This window comes from Plecotus auritus (assembly GCF_963455305.1).
Source record: "Plecotus auritus genome assembly, chromosome: 4".
Lineage (NCBI taxonomy): Eukaryota > Metazoa > Chordata > Mammalia > Chiroptera > Vespertilionidae > Plecotus > Plecotus auritus.
Genome location: NC_137775.1, coordinates 90,964,783 through 90,983,677, shown reverse-complemented (window position 1 = coordinate 90,983,677; position 18,895 = coordinate 90,964,783). Strand labels below are relative to the sequence as shown.

At 51.5% G+C, this 18,895-nt stretch overlaps 2 protein-coding genes across 5 annotated transcripts in view; both read left to right on the top strand.

Annotated features, from left to right (window-relative positions):
• The first annotated feature begins 31 nt into the window (after positions 1 to 31).
• On the top strand, positions 32 to 14,458 carry KLC4 (kinesin light chain 4). 4 transcript variants are annotated; one of them, XM_080664385.1, is made up of 16 exons: positions 32 to 102; positions 1,938 to 2,223; positions 3,421 to 3,651; positions 5,036 to 5,117; positions 5,752 to 5,962; positions 6,443 to 6,530; positions 8,510 to 8,611; positions 9,351 to 9,524; positions 9,841 to 9,940; positions 10,140 to 10,192; positions 10,407 to 10,477; positions 11,374 to 11,482; positions 12,078 to 12,218; positions 12,505 to 12,620; positions 13,278 to 13,341; positions 13,998 to 14,458. In XM_080664385.1, exons 2-16 carry the CDS (start codon positions 1,963 to 1,965, stop codon positions 14,046 to 14,048), a joined length of 1,854 nt encoding a protein of 617 aa, XP_080520511.1. In that variant the 5' UTR covers positions 32 to 102; positions 1,938 to 1,962; the 3' UTR covers positions 14,049 to 14,458. The 4 variants fall into 4 exon arrangements, with proteins under 4 accessions (XP_080520511.1, XP_080520510.1, XP_080520512.1 ...); XM_080664384.1 differs by lacking the exon at positions 32 to 102 and adding an exon at positions 317 to 984; XM_080664383.1 differs by lacking the exon at positions 32 to 102 and adding an exon at positions 600 to 629.
• A 1,192-nt stretch (positions 14,459 to 15,650) lies between these two features.
• The window catches only part of PTK7 (protein tyrosine kinase 7 (inactive)), a 69,610-nt gene continuing 66,365 nt past the window's right edge, over positions 15,651 to 18,895 (top strand). The window contains exon 1 of the mRNA XM_080663783.1: positions 15,651 to 15,917. Coding sequence (XP_080519909.1) covers positions 15,839 to 15,917 — 79 coding nt within the window. The 5' untranslated portion in view covers positions 15,651 to 15,838. The remainder of the gene's footprint in view (positions 15,918 to 18,895) is intronic.

The window sequence follows — 18,895 nt, the reverse complement described above, 5'->3', positions numbered from 1 at the left end:
TCCACCCCTCTGAGCCGTCAAAACAATTGCCTCGAGCGGCAGCCATGATGGATTTAAAGGGGCAGTACCGGCAAGGGCGGCAGCCAGCTCGACACAGTGCGGGTGAGTCTTTGAGAGTAACTCTGGGGCTGAGGGTTGAGGTCCAGCTACCTCTTATTCCCGAACTCTCGGACAGATAACAAACCCTGCCGACTGACCTTACACAACTCCAGACAGACTAAAAAACTCCGCCCCCTGCGATTCTTCCCGCCCCTCAGTGTCCAGACAGACAGACAGTCAGTCGGCCTGCCCCGCCCCCTGCTCTACCAACTGACTCACAGACCTCGGGATTGTTGGGCCGCTGAGTCCTCCACCTGCACCTCCCCCATCACCCCCCTCCCATCTCACTCTAACCCCATCCTGGGCCCCAGGGCAGGTGGACGGCCTGGGGCCCTCAACCGCATTCCAAAGCCCGGGAGACCACCTCCCAGCGCCACGTTTCCCTGTGACCCTGCAGCCGCTCAGCAGACCTGACACTGTTCCCTGCATCATCAGGCGTCTGGGAGGCACCTTAAGGTGACTGTCTCAGAGCCTGTTAGCAGGTGATCATAACAGACAGCCATGGAAGTGACTGAGCCAGGAGTGAGCAGGTCTTCCTCCTTACTCTTAACCAGACACGCCTCTTCTCGCGGGTCAGGTCCCAGATCAAGGCCCACTCCCTTCTTGGGAGAAAATAGCTCCCCAGGCTTGGGGTGAGAGAGAGATTGGCTTGGAGAAGGAGGAGGGGCACTGGTCGTCTTTGCAGCAGGAGGGAGGGTGTTTGTCCTGGGTGGGGCTCTGTGCCAGGTCCTCTGGGTGGCTGTGAAGTGGCGAGAGAAGGGGTAAAAACGCTGGACTTCTGGACTTTGGGCAGGGCAGATCCTTCTGAGTCCTTGGCTGCTGACGGGAGTTTTCTTCCGGGCTCCGGCCTTAGTGCCACAGCCACAGGCTGTGCTTGGTAAACAGGTAAGAGGACTTCAAAGATGAGAAACAAGACCCTTTTGAGTACGTAAGAAGATAGCCTGAGACCTGGAGGGTGGGAAATATGGGTTGAAAACTAGTGGGGAAAGAGTTAGGGCTGACCAGGTTTGGAGATGCTGGTCTTCGTTCCGTGGGTGCTGCAGCCTGAAGCCCTTGAGCCTGTTGGGGCCCTCTCATCTGGGTCCTGCGATGAAGGCTCCTGATTTTCTTCTTTTCCCTGATTTAACTTTGAAACGTATCCTTCCTTTTCCCCAAAACCTCTGCACTATTTTCTGCATATTCTCCTGTCTGCTTTAATGCTGTTCCCTTTGCAACTCTCCCCAAACACCCTGTGTTCCTTGTAATGCTGTCTTTCATCTCCTGATTCCTTTTCCTAACCCAAGCTCTCTCTCTCCAGTTCCTTTTCTTTTTTGGTCCTAAGTTCTAAATCCCTCTGCTAGTTATCAGGACCTTTGTTCCGTCTCTTTTTTTGTTTGTTTGTTTTTTGTTTAAGTCATTTCCTCTCCCTCTTTCTTTCCCACAACCTTAAGCTTTGTGTTGTAGGTTCCCTCCCCACTGGTCACTGTCTCTCTCCAATTAAAACACACGGTTGCCCATACTCTCTCTCATCTCTTTTTTTTTTTTTTTAATATATTTTATTGATTTTTTACAGAGAGGAAGGAAGAGGGATAGATAGTCAGAAACATCGATGAGAGAGAAACATCGATCAGCTGCCTCCTGCACACCTCCCACTGGGGATGTGCCCGCAACCAAGCCACATGCCCCTGACCGGAATCGAACCTGGGACCTTTCAGTCCGCAGGCTGGCGCTCTATCCACTGAGCCAAACCGGTTTTGGCTCTCTCTCATCTCTTAACTTGGATCCTCACCACCCTGTAACCAAGATGCTCAGCCTCTCTTTCTTATTTTTACCTCACTTGATCTCTGTTGTTTTCCTAGCCCAGGCAAGGTCCTCCAGGGCAGAATGTCGGGCCTGGTGTTGGGGCAGCGAGATGAACCTGCAGGGCACCGGCTCAGCCAGGAGGAGATCTTGGGAAGCACTCGGCTGGTGAGCCAAGGGCTGGAGGCCCTACACAGTGAACACCAGGCTGTACTGCAAAGCCTGTCCCATACCATTGAGTGTCTGCAGCAGGGAGGCCATGAAGAAGGACTGGTGGTGCATGAGAAGGCCCGGCAGCTGCGCCGTTCCATGGAAAACATTGAGCTGGGGCTGAGTGAGGCCCAGGTGAGAGGGAAGACATGGTGCCAAGTGGCCCATGGAGGAGCAGTTGTCTGATTGGAGGTTTGGGATTACTTAGGATCCCCTGGTCCTAGATTCTTGCATTCATTCATTCGTTCAGTAAATATGTATTAAGCTCCTACTATGTGCCAGGTACCACTCTTCTGTGCACTAGAGACACATCATGAACACAACACTCAAAAATCCTTGCCATCTTAGAGCTTACTTTCTACCTGGGAGGCAGACAATACATACATAAATTAGTAAATGATTTCAGTATGCCACAGTGATAATTGCTAAGGATAAAAGAATAAAATTAAAGCAGGGAAGGGGATTAGGAAGTATGGAGAGGGCATATGAGTTTAGACAGAGTGGTCAAAAAAAGGCTTTACTGGCCTGGCCAGGGTGGCTCAGTGGTTGAGTGTAGACCCATGAACCAAGAGGTCACCATTTCGATTCCCTGTCAGGGCACATGCCTGGGCTCTATCCCCATAGGGGGCATGCAGGAGGCAGCCAACCAATGATCCTCTCTCATCATTGATTTTTTTCCATCTCTCTATCCCTCTCACTTCCCCTCTCTCTAAAATTAATAAAAACATTTAAAAAAACACACAAACAAAAACAAAGGCTTCACTGAAATGGTGACATTAGAGCAGAAGTTTGAAGAGGAGGGAATGAATCATGTAATAAATGGGGGAAAGGCATCCTAAGCAGAGTGGACAGCAAGTGCAAAGGCCCTGAATCAGGGCCTTTTCAATGAGCTCAGTGAGGGCCACTGTAACTACAGTAGAGTGAATGAGGGGAACCAAAATAGAAAATGAAGTTCAAGAGGTAATGGGGTTGGGGAGAAGGGGAAGATCGTGTGGAACTTTTAAGTCATCATAAGGATGAGGAGAGGAGAGATAACATTTTAAAAAGATTATCTGGCTGTTGGGTTGAGAATGGACTCTAAGGGAACCAGGGCAGGAACAGGGAGGCCAGTAAGGAGGCTATTGTAGTAATCCAGGTAGGAATTGATGGTGGCTTGGCCTAGGGTGGTGACTATGGAGTTGGTGAGAAATTGGATTCAGGGTGTATTTTGAAGGTAGAGCCATTGCTCCCCAACCCCACTTCCTGGCTTCTGCTAGTCTTGCCACCACTCCTCCTGCCTATCCCTGAACACTCCTAGCCAGCATCTGGTGCTCACAGGATGTGCCCACCTAGGTGATGCTGGCTTTGGCCAGCCACCTGAGCACAGTGGAGTCAGAGAAACAGAAGCTGCGGGCTCAGGTACGGCGGCTGTGTCAGGAGAACCAGTGGCTCCGGGACGAGCTGGCAGGTACCCAGCAGCGGCTACAGCACAGTGAGCAGGCCGTGGCTCAGCTGGAGGAGGAAAAGAAGCACCTGGAGTTCCTGGGGCAGCTACGGCAGTATGATGAGGATGGGCACACCACGGTAAGCATGTACAGGCAAGGCTGCCAGGGTGGGGGTGTTCAGATAGCTGGGAGTCACCACAGTTATGGGGCAATTGCCCCATCATCTGCAGGGGGCAACACTGCTGCTCATCCTGCCCCACCTGGCAGAATTCAGGTCCTGACCCCAGCTCCAGCTGACAGCAAGGGGAAAGAGTATTCACTCATTCAATCGACATTTAACTAAGTGACTATCACATATGCTCGGCACTGTGCACTCCCCTGGGGATGCAATAGTGGACAAGGCAGAGTTCCTGCTCTCACAATTATAGATTTGTGTGGGGGAAACCTGGACAGTTCCAATCCAGAATCCTAAGTGCTATAATTAGGGAAAGCATAGCCCAGTTGAACAAGAACCTCCTAAAATTTGCCCTTAAAATGTATGAAATTTAACCCTCACTCAACAGGCATTTATATATCTTTAAGCAATTCAAGAAGATACGTATAGGAGACATGTAAATAATTAGGAAAGAGAGTTTCTGGGTTTTTTTGAGCTTATAATGTAGCTGTAGGAACAAGACTTACGTACGAGAACCATGTGGGACAACACAAAGCAACAAGTGCTCAGTGCTGGGTGAGGGGTCCAGTCAGTGTGGGAAGAATTGCAAGGAGATAGGTTCCTGGGGACTGGAATGGTCTGAGAAAGAGTCACAGCGGAGGCAGGGTACAGGGATGGTAAGATGTAGGTTAGATTTTAAAATTTAAATCGTTAGGAATTCAGATAGATTTTGATGGATGATGAGGGAGAAGGAGGAGCTTTCTAAACTGGGGGTTGGGGGTGTCATAGATAAGGCTCCAGGGCTGGGAAGCTGGACTATTCCAGGGAAAGTGTGCTGGTTGCATGGGACACAATGGGGAAGCTGGGCAGCAGGGTTGGAGGTGTTTGTACAAGGCTGCAATGCCTGTGGGCACAGCGAAGTTGCCCAGTGTGAAAGTAGGTTAGACAGTGAGGGTTGGGCACTAAGTCCAGCATGAGCAGTGGCAGATGATGGGCACAAGGCTGAGGTAGACACTTTGGGTATGTGTCAGATCAGACACACTCCCTGCCCTCAGGACAGACAGGGCAGACATATAATCAATGTAAACACATAGGACTATAATTACAGGAGTTGAGGGGGCGAGAGGTGGAGGCTGGAGAATGAAGGTACTTAGAAAGGAAGCTCTCTGAATGTGAAGAAAGGGAAAGTTGAGATTTGCAAACAAGAGGCCTTAGCTTGGTGAAGCAAATGTTGGCCTTCCCAGGGGCAGGGACATGAACAAGGTTTGTTTCCTGGACCTCACCTGTCAGGGATTTCATGGTTCAGAGGGTCCTAAGAAGGTTACTGGAGAGATATCTTTGCCCAGATATGCTGCTGCTTTCTTTCTAGGAGGAGAAGGAGGGTGATGCCACCAAGGATTCCCTGGATGACCTTTTCCCCAATGAGGAAGAAGAAGACCCAAACAGTGGCTGTGAGTCTGTCACTGGAGTGGGAGGGTGAAGAGGGGCAGCAGGAACCTGGCCAGCTGTGCCCCCTCCCCCAGCCCCCGGACAAAGGATGCTCACCATCCAGAAATAGGTTCTCCATCTTCCTCTGGAGAGGGGGCAGAGTCTTGGCTGGTACTTTGATTTCCTCAGCCTCCCCATCATTTCTTACTCATCAACATTTAGTAAAACACTTAACATGTGCCAGGTACTGTGCTAGGCACTAGGCATACCGAGATGAGAACGACAGGGGTCTGGCCAGTATGGAGTTCACAGTTGAGTGGGAGAGCGACTCTGGAGTGGAGGAACATGAGCTCCTCAAGGGAAAGAACCAGGTCTCTCTTATCTTCGTATCTCTGGCACAGCCCCTGGCTCATACTTATGTAGTAAATGTTTGTTGAGTGAATGAATTACTGGGTGAACAAATGGGACAGGTTCAAGGGAGTGGGCAAAAGAATAATAGTTGAGGCAGATCTCCAGAGAGAGAGCCTAGTGGTGGTGGTGGGGGGGCAGGTGCAGGCGTGGAATAAGACAGGGAGTAGGGGTGGGGAGGGCAGGCAGCAAAGGAGAGAGGAAGAGTTCCCTGAGGAAGTCTCCTGCTCATTTTCTGGGATGGTTTAGTGTCACGTGGCCAGGGCGCCCAACATAGCGGATATGAGATCCCAGCGAGATTACGGACTCTGCACAACTTGGTGATCCAGTATGCAGCTCAGGGTCGCTATGAGGTGGCTGTGCCGCTCTGTAAGCAGGCACTGGAGGACCTGGAGCGCACATCTGGCCGGGGCCACCCAGATGTTGCCACCATGCTCAACATCCTTGCTCTGGTGTATCGGTGAGTACTGCCCTCCCTCTGGCCACAAATCTGCTTCCAGGTTCCACCTTGATCCATTTTTGGCTCCCATTCCTCCTTTCCACTGGCTATCTCTCCTCCCTGCTGGGCCTTCCAGGTGTATGCCACTTGGAGGCTTTCTTCTGTACCAGAACTCTCATGCTAACCATACCTGAGCCCTTGATCTTAGAAAATATTCATTTCTCAGGCTCTTTGCTTTTCCAGTCTTTCTCCTGGGGAGGGTCTCTTTTTCTGTTTCTTGTGCCCAATAACTGGTGGCCTCCTCTTGACATGGTAGAGTTTTGCATACGTTATGGGTGTGTTGGTGAGCCCCTGTCACTGTCCACGTGGAGCTTCGTGTCTCTTCATGCTGGGTCCAATTCCTAAATGTATCTTATTTAGACATCCCAAAGGAAAGGAGGGAAGAAGATGGATTGGGGGCAGAGTTCATGGTAACCCCTTGATAATTTTGTCCTCTTCCAGGGACCAGAATAAGTATAAGGAAGCTGCCCACCTGCTGAATGACGCCCTCAGCATCCGGGAGAGCACCCTGGGCCGGGACCATCCTGCGGTCAGTATTCCTTGACCTCCTTCCCCCATGCTCTTTTGGTCTCTCTTAGCTTGTCCATCCTCTGCCCATAGCTTAGTCACTGGGGATGCTCAAGGAGGAGATGTGAGGACTCCTTTCTTCCAGGCACTGTCCACTGATCCCAACTCTGAGACCCAAATGACTCCTTAAAAAAAAGTTTTTATTGATTTTAGAGAGAAAGAGGAAGGGAGATGGGAAGAGAAAGAGAAAGAGAGAGAAACATCAATGTGAGAGAGAAACATCCATCAGCTGCCTTCTACATGCCCCTTACTGGGGATTGAGCCCCAAACCTGGGCATGTGCCCTGACTGGGAATCAAACCAGTGATCTTTTGGTGCATGGGATGATGCTCAACCAACTGTGCCACACCAGCCAGGGCCAAATGACTCCTTCTTATAATGAATATTTTCCAGAAACTTAATTCATAGGTTATGTAATCTACCTACACATGTAATTTCCAAAACATTTAATGATACCTTATTAATATAAAAGTGAAACAGGGAAAGTAATTTATCTATATATATAAAAAGCCAGTGTCTGTGACAAACGTGATGACCAAATGACCGGTCACCATGAGGGTGGGTGGGTGAGGTGGCAAACTCAAGGAGCAGCAGTGGGCGGGTGGGAGGGGCTGCGAGCAGTGGCAGGCTACCACACGTGATTTTGTGTGCTGGGCCTCTAGTGATAAAATAATATATACAATTACAATGAAATAAAAATACAGTATAACAGTTGTACTGAATATAACTATGCTAGAAGATATGATATAGTAGTCTGATATACAGTATAATGAATAACTTTATATTTAGAAGGGGTAAGACCAGGAAACCATTCTATATAAGTATTAAGCCCTGCAGGTGTGGCCCAGGGTTGAGCATTGACCTCTGAACCAAGAGATCACAGATCTATTCCTGGTCAAGGTACATGCCTGGGTTGCGGGCTGGATCCCCACTAGGAGGTGTGCAGGAGGCAGCCAGTCATGATTCTCTCTCATTATTGATGCTTCTATGTCTCTCTCCCTCTCCCTTCCTCTCTGAAATTAATAACAACTTATTTTTTTTAAATATATTTCTTTATTGATTTCAGAGAGGAAGGGAGAAGGAGAGAGAGATAGAAACACCAATGATGAGAGATAATCATTGATCGGCTGCCACTGGGGATCGAGCCCACAACCCAGGCATGCATCCTTGGCCGGAATCGAACCCAGGACCCCCCAGTCCGCAGGCTGACGCTCCATCCACTGAGCCAAGCCGGCCAGGGCAATAACAACATATTTTTAAAAAATAAGTATTAAAAATAACAGCAGAAAGATTGGTGGATATGAGATTAAAATCTAGTGTTAGAATAAGTAACAACAGACCAGATTTATTTGTATATCATAAAACAGAGAGAAATAAGTAGGGGTAGCATGCTAAGGTAAATGATAGGTTGTCAAAATGGAGAAAATGAGAAATAAGGTATTTCTGAAAGTGAACTAACTGTGTGAAAATAATTCTCTATGTTATGACGTGATAGGCAGAGATACTGTATCTCAGAAAACATAACTCGTGTCTTGATATCCCACCAAGTGTCAAAGCTTACATTCAGTGTCTTAATGTCAGACAGGACATTCCAAATTTGGCAGAGCTATTTCACACATGCAGAACATCTGTAGCTTCCTTGCCTCCCGAAAGGTAATAAGGCCCCCAATATTCATGACAACCAAAAACAAACAAACAAACAAAGAAAACACCACACAAATAAAACCTACCTTCAGAAATGTCAAAAAATGGCCTTAGGTAGGTGGCTATACCACCCCCATAGAGAACCCCAGACCATCCAGTTCAGCAATTCCCCCTTCCCTGACTCTGGCTAGGGTGGCAGAGTCCATTTCTCTTGGAGTTATGCAGCATGGAGGAGGACCTCCAACTCTCAATGACCTTGAAAGCACTAGTGTCTGAGGGGACAGGCCTGTCTTCCTAGGTGGCTGCCACACTCAACAATCTGGCTGTGCTCTACGGTAAAAGGGGCAAATACAAGGAGGCGGAGCCGCTGTGCCAGCGGGCACTGGAGATCCGAGAAAAGGTGCCTACATCCTCTCCCCATTCTTCCCTGCTGCTGTGACCCCTTCTCCACCATCTCTCTTCTGGTTTACCCTCTTGCCTCACTTCTTTATTTCTCACCTCCCTAGCTCTGCCTTGTCTTCTTTTTTTTGTTTGTTTTTGTCTGAAGTTTTACATACGTCTCCTTTTTCCCCAATTGACCTCTCCCCCCCAGCCATTCCCACCCTGGGCAAGCCCCCACCGCCCCAGTGTCTGTGCCATTGGTTATGCTAATATGCATGCATACAAGTTCTTTGCTTGCTCTCTAACCGCCTTCCTCCCCTTCCATTTGTCTCTGGATCTATTTTTGTTCATCAAATTATGTTGATCATTATATCCCACATATGAGTGAGATCATGTGATATTTATCTTTCTCTGACTGGCTTATTTTGCTTAGCATAATGCTCTCCAGTTCCATCCATGCTGTTGCAAAGGGTAAAAGTTCCTTCTTTTTTATAGTGGCATAGTATTCCATTGTGTAGATGTACCACAGTTTTCTAATCCACTCATCTGCTGATGGGCACTTAGGTTGTTTCCAAATCTTAGCTATTGAAAATTGTGCTGCTATGAACATAGAGGTGCATATATCCTTTCTGATTGGTGTTTCTGGTTTCTTGGTTGTCTTCTCTTCTGTCATTCCCTTTCCCTGTTCCCTGTAGGTGCATGTGCACAAACGGACACACATACTTACAGCCACCTATCCCTCCTTTGCTTCCCTTCAGGTCCTGGGCACTGACCACCCAGATGTGGCAAAGCAGCTGAACAACCTGGCCCTGTTGTGCCAAAACCAGGGCAAATATGAGGCTGTGGAACGCTATTACCGGAGGGCACTGGCCATCTATGAAGGGCAGCTGGGATCAGACAACCCTAATGTAGCCCGGACCAAGAATAACCTGGTAAGGGACGAGGGGGCAAAGTGGGTGGAAGGAGGGGAAGGGACAGCATCATAGTCTGGTACATTAACACCATCACCTTTGTGCCATCTCTGGGGTTGCCTTTGGGGCTGAGGGATCTGCTTCATTCCAGTGGGAAGCAGAAGTCCTATAGCCTTTTAGGAGTGAAGTGGGAACATCTTGACCCATAGCTAGGAAAGGAGGTGTGAGGAGGATCTAAGGGGAAAGTCATAAAGAGAACAAGAAGTAGACGTTCCTGAGCCTGGCTGAGAGCTTGTCTCCATCTCTTGCTCCGGTGTTTTTGCCTTCCTGCCCCCAGGCTTCCTGTTACCTGAAACAGGGTAAATATGCTGAGGCTGAGACGCTCTACAAAGAGATCCTGACCCAAGCCCATGTGCAGGAGTTTGGGTCTGTGGATGGTGAGTGGTGATAGCCTGGAGAGGGAGCTGCCGGGAGGAAAGGAAATGCAGACCAAAGGTTGGGGGTTAGGCCACAGTGGTTCCCAGGGGGAGCCAGACCCCTTTAGTCCAGCCCTATGGGCCACTGGGTCCTGGCTCCCCCCATACTGTAAAGCTCAGTTTTCTAACCTGGCCATGCCATCCCATGTATCACCCCCAGATAACCACAAGCCCATCTGGATGCATGCAGAGGAGCGGGAGGAAATGAGCAAAGTGAGTGGGGGGAGCCAGCCTGGGGAGCCTGAGGCCCTCAGGGCCTCTGTCTTACTCCTTGCACTAGCCCAGTTCTTCACTTCCCAACCGAGCACCAGCCCCAGATGCATGGTGCCTTCCCCAACCCAGCCTGCACCCTAGCCCAGCTCTAGCTTGCACCCCAAATCTCTGTAGTCACATCTCTGGCTTTCTCTCCCCTTCTGTCCTCCTGCAGACCCAGCACCGGGAGGGTGGCACACCCTACGTAGAGTACGGAGGCTGGTACAAGGCCTGCAAAGTGAGCAGGTAAGCGGCAGTGAGAAGGTGGCTTGGCCTCCGAGGCCCTCCATTCAGCCCTGATCCTGGCCTCCCGGACCTTTCCCTTTCTTCCCTTTGATTTTCCTTGGCCCTACTCTGTTCTCTCCTTCTCCTGTTTCTTTTTTCTTTTTTAATCCTCACCCAAGGATATTTTTCAATTGATTTTTTATTTTATTATTTTTTTTACTTGTAAATTTTGCATTTATTATAACAAAAATTATGACATGTTCATCTGTGCATTCGGCTTTAATGTAACTGTTGGTAAATGGTCTGACTGGACTCTACAATCATGCTGATTGTGGCAGCAGAAAGGAACACAATTAGAAAGTGTCTGCAAAAATCAAGAGGCTGGGTAGGCAGAAGAGGACGGGAAAAGGCTCAGAGGCCCCTTGGGTGCAGGTTCCTTTCCAGTGGCCTAAGAGGCACCTTATCTGAATGGAAATGCTCTTCACTGCTCAGCCTCATCATTGAATGAACTAGTGTGGGTTAGGGGGTGGGTGTGGGTGGGAAGGCTCCTCAGAAGGGGAGGGAGGGAAAAGTCAGTTGTTTAGACTGTGTCCTTATGCCAAAACTACAAAACATCTGAAGCATCACTATACAACATGGAGCTTCAATTGATTTTTTAGAGAAGTGGAAGAGAGAGGGAAAGACAGAGAGATATATTAATGTGAGAGAAATATATCAATTGTTTGCCTCCTGCACGAGCCCCGACCAGGGCCCGGGCCTCAAAGGAGCCTGCATATTGTGGAAGGGCAGGGCTTCCCTCGAACCCGTGACCCTTCGGTCTTTGGGCCGATGTTCTATCCATTGAGCCAAACCGCCTAGGGCTCCTGTTTCTTTTTAGAGCCCATCCTCACTTCCTTTCCTGGTCTCACCCTCCACAGCCCCACAGTGAACACCACTCTGAGAAACCTAGGAGCTCTGTATAGGCGCCAGGGAAAGCTGGAGGCAGCCGAGACCCTGGAGGAATGTGCTCTGCGTTCCCGGAAACAGGTCAGAGACTGGGAGGGGAAGGGTGTCCCGAGGAAGGCCCTAGGGACCAGAAGGTAGTGCCCTAGGGTCAGGACCACTGAGGCTTCTTCTGAGTCTCGGAAGAATAAGAGGAGGGACCAAGGAGGAAGACCTAAAGAGGAAGGTGATAACCCTTGTGGTTTTGGTGGTTTTAAGTGTGTTCTGACCCAAACCTGCCCTTTGTGGTCAGAATTCCAAGTTCAAGGTTCACTTCACTAAAAGGGATTATTAAAAGGGAAGCCCTGCCTTTCCACAATTTGAAGACTCTGTTAAAGAGAGGCATGCATGGATGGTGTGGATGAGGGGACCCCAATGTCCAGAGTTTCTCCAATTGTGGGTGTTAGCTCATTAGTGGGTCAAGAAATCAATTCAGTATGTGCCATGGCTAAACATATATATGCATCTATATGTAGGAATGCATTGCACATAGAAAAGGCGGGTATTGTTCCAGTTTGTGTACTGGGATATCACAAGGAAAAGTGTCTTCCTTCCTGTGGCTGATGGTGAAAAAAGGTTTGAAAGACCAATCCTGAGGAGTAAGGAGTGGCAAGTCCCAGCTTCTTCCTTTTTCTTCCAGGGCACTGACCCTATCAGCCAGACCAAGGTGGCTGAGCTGCTTGGGGAGGGTGACAGTGGAAGGACCTCCCAGGAGGGTCCTGGGAGCAGCGTGAAATACGAGGGAGGTGAAGATGCCTCTGTGGCTGTGGAGTGGTCAGGGGTAAGTCTGACAATTGCCCCTGGATCTCTCCTGCCCCCACCTGCGGGTGATAGTGAGAGGCTCTGAGCCTGTCTATGAAGGATAGGAGAACATGTCCCCACTCCAGTTCAGTCAAGATTCTCCCTCTCAGAGGAATCTCTACCGGCCAGCTAGTGACAGGGCTCTGGTTTTCAGTCCCTGGGCTTTTGGGAGAGGGGTGCGTGTGCAGAATAAATGGCAGGAGTAGACTCAGAAGCCAGTCTGCATTGGGTCCCCTTAGCTTCTGTTCCCCATCCCTCTCCACCAGGATGGCAGTGGGACCCTGCAGAGGAGTGGCTCTCTCGGCAAGATCCGGGATATGCTTCGTAGAAGCAGTGAACTCCTAGTGAAGAAGCTCCAGGGAACTGAACCTCGGTCCTCCAGGTATGCAATGAGACTGAGTTATGGCAAAGCAGGCAAGTGAGCCCTGTCCTCCAAAGCCTCTTGGCCTCTCACCTCTGGAGAAGTGTCTTGGAGAGAATCATAGAGCAGGTCAATGGGATGTCCGTGGAGAGAGTTCAGGAAAAATGGGTGCCCCAGTAGGGGGAAAAGATACCTGAGGAGATGCTATTTACCGATGAAGATAAGAAAGTGTGTGGGGGGGGGTGGGGAGGCGGGATGGGGAGGAGGCAGTGACTTGCTTTTGTGTGGCAGGCCCACAGCCTTAGTAACACTCAAGGGGAAGTGCCCTGGCCAGTGTTGCTCAGTGGTTAGAGTGTCAGCCTGAGCATTGAAGGATTGAGGGCTGGATTCCTGGTCAAGGGCACATACTCTGGTTGCAGGTTCCATTCCGGACCCCGGGTTGGGTCAGGGGTGTGCAGGAGGCAACGAATTGATGTATCTCTCACATCCATGTTTCTCTTTCTCTCTCTCTCTCTTTCTCTCTCTCCCTCTCTTCCTTCCTCCCTCCCTCCCTCTCTTCCTCTCTTCTACTCTCTCTAAAGAAAAAAATCAATGGAAAAAATACCCTTGGGTGAGGACTAACAAAAAAAAAAAAAAAAAAAAAAGGAAGAGGTCTCAATTCTTTCTTTTCCATTGTAGCAGCAACATGAAGCGGGCAGCCTCCTTAAACTATCTGAACCATCCCAGTGCAGCACCCCTCCAGGTGAGAGCAGTGCTGGTGAGCTTATTGGTGGGTGAGAAAGAAAAGACAGCCTTAGAGCAAACCCAGGGGGAGTTAGGGAAGAGAGAGAGTCATCTGGGATGAAGACTCTGGCTACAGAACTGGACCTGGCAGACAGAATCAGGCAGACAGCTTGGTGGTGGTGGTGGTGACTGGGAAGGGACAGTTTCAGGTCAGAGATAGTAGCAATTAAATTAATCAGGGGATAACAGGAGTCGGTGTTCTCTAAACTGGTACTTTAGAATTAGTAATAATTCAAGAAAGATTTTGGGATTCTAATTGCTCTTCCTCCTGTAGCCACCATACACCTTACCCTGGGGACTCAGTAGTCAAGAAAAAGGGAAAAGAAAAAAGTATTCAATCATCTCCTTTTGAAAAAACAGTAATGACATTTTAACGGAAATGACCACTTGCATCAACACATTCAAAGTATATGCCAATATTCATGTGGCTCTTCCAGGTCTTTTCTCCACCAGACTGTGGTCTTCTGGAAAATCCTAGCAAAGCCTCAGATCTTGGGGTTGAGGTTCCATTGTAGGTCAAGAGATAAGACTGCAGCCATGAGATGGACAGACTCCGGGGGACAGTCTTCAGGAGGCTGAGGTTCCTGGGCTGATGGCCTATGTTGTCTGTTTCAGGTCTCCCGAGGCCTCAGTGCCAGCACTATGGACCTCTCTTCAAGAAGCTGACATTCAACCCACCCCCAGGTCTCCTGGGTTCCCCCACAGCCCTCACAGCATTCCCTCTTGCTCCAGGCTCTTCCAGCCCCTTGGTGGGACAGTGAAGGGGCGCAGTTAACCAGAAGATTGCTGCTACCCTTAGGGTCTCAGCTCCCTCCTCAGGAATCCTTTTCAAGGACCCTCAGGACATCCTCTCCCTACCCTGTGGTCCTCTCGGAGTAGCTAGCTCTGAGGCTCCCAGGGTGGGTAAGGAGCAGGTATGCACCTCAGAGATGCAGTCTGCTGCTGGCTTTTCTGTCAGAGGTTTTGGGCTGGCCAAGCAAGATACCTGGCCCCGGCCTCTCTTGTTCCCTCGGCTGCCTCACTTCAGGTCCATGTATTTCACTTTTCTTAAATAAAAGAATCAGGTAACCATTCTGCCACTTGAGTCCTGATTGAAGAGGATAGGAAGCAAGGGTTGTGTTGGGGCCCTTCACCGAAGGGAAGGGTGAGGGGCAGTGATGGATGGGGCAACAGGAGGAGTGTTGATTCTTGGACCTCTCCACTCTTCCTTTCCCTGTTTGTATCCTCTCCAGCAGGGCCTGCAGGAAGGCATCTGGGGGATGGGGGAGGAGGCCCACAACCCAAGGAGAAGGTGCTGTGGACTGGGTTGTCAGGGACATGTGGTGGCCATGTGGCAGGACCCTGGAGTCCTGGCGCCACTGCTCCCGGGCTGTGAGGCCCTCTGTGGCTGCCCCTCCTCCTCCCAGCTGCTTGGGGGAAGGGAGGTCTAAGCAGGCCTGGGGGGCCCTCCGGAGCCAGAGGGGAAGGAGGCACTCACTATCCATCCCCTCTGAGCATATCCTGGAGGCCTGAACAGCAGCTGGGGCCCATCTTCTAAAGCTTGACTCCTCCTGACCCGCCTCCTACACCCCTTGCTGCTTTCACAACAAAGAAAGAATGTGGGGGTGGTGGCGCTGGGGTGGGGGTGCCTGGAACAAGGGCTGTGCTGGGCCTCCCCACAGCTGGAGACTTGGCCATGCCCTGACACAGCCCAGACTGCCTGGAGATGGACTTGGGATGAATTTGTCAGTTTAACAGCCTTCAGCCTGGCGCTCTGAGTCCAGTCAGTTTCTACCTTTGGGCTCAGTGTTGGTCCAGAGCCAAACCAGACCCCGGCCATGCAGTGGTCCCTCATTTCTCCAGGCTACATTTCTCCTGGGGCTACACCGTACCTCCAGGTTACCTTGCTTGGGGGACACCAAGGATAGCCTTCTGTTCTAGATCTCCCTAAAGATTTCAGGTTGCAAAGTTCCCTCCTACCCCGAGACTTTGAGGGAATTGTTGGTCAGAGTCCCCTAGAAGGCCCAGAACTGACCATCCTCCCCAGGGGTCACGGAATCAAAAGTCACTACGGTCCCCCGATCCTTGCACGTTAGGCGGTAGGCACAGTCTATCTCACCCTACCTCGCTCAGGTCCAGGGCACTCTCCCGGCCTCACTCTGCCCGGGATCCATCTCCAGACCCCTCCCCCAACTGCGAGCTCCTCCCCGCCACCATGGGGAGGGGGCGTTGAGGGGGCGGGGCGCCGCGCGGCGGCCGGCGGGGAGGGGGCGTCGTGGGGCGGGGCTTGGCGGCGGCGGCGGCGGCGGCGACGCGCGAGGACTCAGAGGTATCGGGCGCGCGCGGCTCCGGTTGGGGAAGCCTCCGGCTCCGGCTGCTGCATCGGCGCCCGCGCTTAGGTGCGCTCGGCCTCCAGGGCCCGCCGCGGAGCGCAGTCCGCCGTGCGCTCGCCCGGTGCCTTCCCCGAGCCCCCAGTGATGGGAGCTGCGCGGGGAGCCCCGAGCAGCCCCCGCCGGCTGCCTCTGCTCAGCGTCCTGCTGCTGCCGCTGCTTGGAGGTGAGTCCCGGCGAGCTGGGGGAGCGGGCTCGGGAGCGCGGGAGTCCCGCTGGTACAAGGGGGCACCCGGGGAGTGGGTTTGGGCGGCTGGAGAGGGGAAGACACCCTGGAGAGGCTGGCTGGGGTGCGAGGTCCCGGCGGCTGGGAGGTGGCCAAGCCCTGAGCGGACTCGGTCGGTTTGGGACCCTCTGCCACCCACGTCCACGAGGTCGCGTTTCCAGCTTCCACAGAGTTTTCCCGGCCTGAGCGGAGAGTTTTGCTCGGGAGCTGCCGGGAGTTGCCGGTGCCCGGGCCCCGGTGGGGAGTTTATTTTCTGGAGAAAAACGACTACCCCCACTTAGTGGGGGGAGGGGGTCAGTGAGGTGTCTGGCGGTGGGGGAGACGGGGTGCCCCTGGCGGGCTCAGCCCAGGTGAGGGAGGCCGGCCTGGGGCCAGATGCGGGACGACCTGCGGCGCGCTGTAGCTTTGTTACCTACGGCCGGCCCGACGCTCCCGGCTTCCCTCCGCCAAGCGCCAGGGCCAAGCTGGGACCCCTGTTGGCCCTGCTGGCGAGGGCAGAAGAAGGGAAGAATCAGGGGCCGCCCCATCTCCTCTAGCTCCTGGGCCCGAGCCCACTCCCAGCCAGGGTTGAATCTGGGGAGCGGAGTCCCAGGCTGTCGCGGTGACTAATGTGTGAAGGCCGCTGCCAAAATCGGGCATGGCCGGCCTGCAAAGGTGCGGACGGGGTTTGTGCTGTTCCTTCCTGGATTTCCATCCTGTGCCTCCTCACCGAGGAAAGCAAATCTCGCTTTCTACAGGCCAGTCAGGCAAAAAGAGTTCAATCTGTCTTTTCTTCAAGCGCTCAGCATTTCGATGAGGGCGTGGCCCTCTCTCCAGGACAGCCGGGACCCCTCACCCTTCACCCCCTCACCCCTTTCCCGCCTTTATTCCCAGTCTGGGTCACACCTGAGAGTCACCGCTGAGGTATTGAAGCGTTTTACAGGAAAGCACCAAACTACCTGCACAGCCTGGACTGGAAATATGCCCCCATCTTTCTCCCTTCAAAAAAAACCCACAAAAAAACTTTGAGGATGATTGTGGCAGCAACCCTCTCTGGGGAACTCTACTCAGGGGACCTGGTCCTAGCTCATCACTGTCTTCCTTTGAAGAGTGGCCTTAGGGAGGGTGGGGGTAGAGAATTGCCTTTTCTGACATCTTCCTGGCCTGCCAGCTGTTGAGGGGTTTTGGTGCTGATGGAATCAACATCTCCTCCACCCCTGGTTGTAAAAGGAGAGGTAATTGTAACTCAGGACCCCGAGGTAAGAACAGGCTCCAGGGATTTGTAGGAGGTGTTTCTGGAGCTGCCCTGTGTTCCTTGTGATGTGTGGGGTGGTTATTGCTCCTGGCAGAACCCACATCTGCTCCCAGAGGAAGTATGGAAGTTTTTTTGCACAGCCAGGATGGGGGGCCCAGCCATATGGGTGAGCAGCCGGAGCTCGCAGGCTTCCTAGGTCAGCCAGCTGTTTGGGGTTTGGGCGTGCGGGTTGCCTGCTATGGCTGCCTTTTTCGAGTTCTGGAGTCAAGGGGAGATTCTGGTGGAGACCGGGCTCTTGTGCAACAGCAAATGCTAAATTCCTTCCAATTCCTTCCGTGAGAAGAGGACTCCGATGTTAACGGATGTTAGTTGGGTGACTGGTGTTTAGTGGGGGGCGGGGGGGGGGGGTTCTGTGGAGGAAGTTAGGGCAGGCTGAGGGCTTGGGACTGGAGGTCTGGAATCTCCTCTGGGGGTGGAGGGATGTCTTGTGCTCAACAAAGGAACATTTTAATGAGAGCCTTAAATCAGTTCCACCAAATGTGCCCTGGTGTGGAACCTGTCCATGTGCTGTAAACAATTTCAGTCAAGGCTTAGGCGCCTGCTGTCTTCCAGTGAAACTTGGGGGACCCAATCCACCCCTGGCCGGCATGACTTGAGGGGGCAATGATTTTTAAGTAGATTACAGTAGATTTTCCCATCTCATTGTTTGTGTAATTGGCTGGAGTTGTAGGGAGACCCCGCTGTTAATAAGGTTGGAATAAGGTGGCTGGGCTTGTGGATTAGACCATTTTGAAGTTTGGGTAATTATGCTGTAAATGGCTGAGTAATTTTCCAAACTTTGAGATCCCTGTTGTGATTAATATGGTGGTGGAGGAGGAGGAGAGGGCTTAACATTTGCAACCTGGGATTCTGAGCGCCAACTGGTTGGTCAGTTGTGGTCATTCCACATCCCCGTTCCATCTTCACCCCCCACCCCCTCCATTCTTTCCTCTGGGCTCTTGTTTCTTTGGGGAAGTAAAATTGTCACGTTCTGAGAGAGGCTGTTCTGCAGACTCCTCGAGGCTCTGCAGCCTGTAATTCAGGCTTAGGAGTTGCTTGTTATCAGTGATGGGCTTTCTTAGATGTTGGGAAGTACAGTGGGAGGGCCTGGGTAGTCCCTGCACCTCACTTGCCAAAGGATCTAGTCAAGCTCCTGGGGCTCAGAGCAGGGTTGAGTGGTGGAGAGAGCTCAGGCTGTGGAGATGAAATGTTTGGCAAAATAGCAACTCCAACTCTGACAGGCCCTGTGTCCCTGGGCAAATTTCTTGACCTCACAGTTGGCCTCCTCTGTAGAGGTACTTACTTCCTGAAGTTGTGCTGAGGATTAAATGTAATGACTGTATAAAGGGCTCCTTTCTTGTTCTTCCTCTCCTGTGGTGTGCTTCCAACATACCTTTCCAGCTCTATAGTCACCCCAACAATAAACATTTTCCACCAACTGGAACCCTCCATTCCACCCCAACTAGTCTCATTCCTAACGCCGAAAACACACATGGCTTCTCAGACCTTCATTTCTCTCTGGCCAGTCCCCAGTCATGGACTGCCTCCCCACCTCTCTCTCTCTTAAAAAATATATTTTTATTGATTTCAGAGAGGAAGGGAGAGAGAGGGAGGGGGGGGAGAGAGAGAGAGAGAGAGAGATACA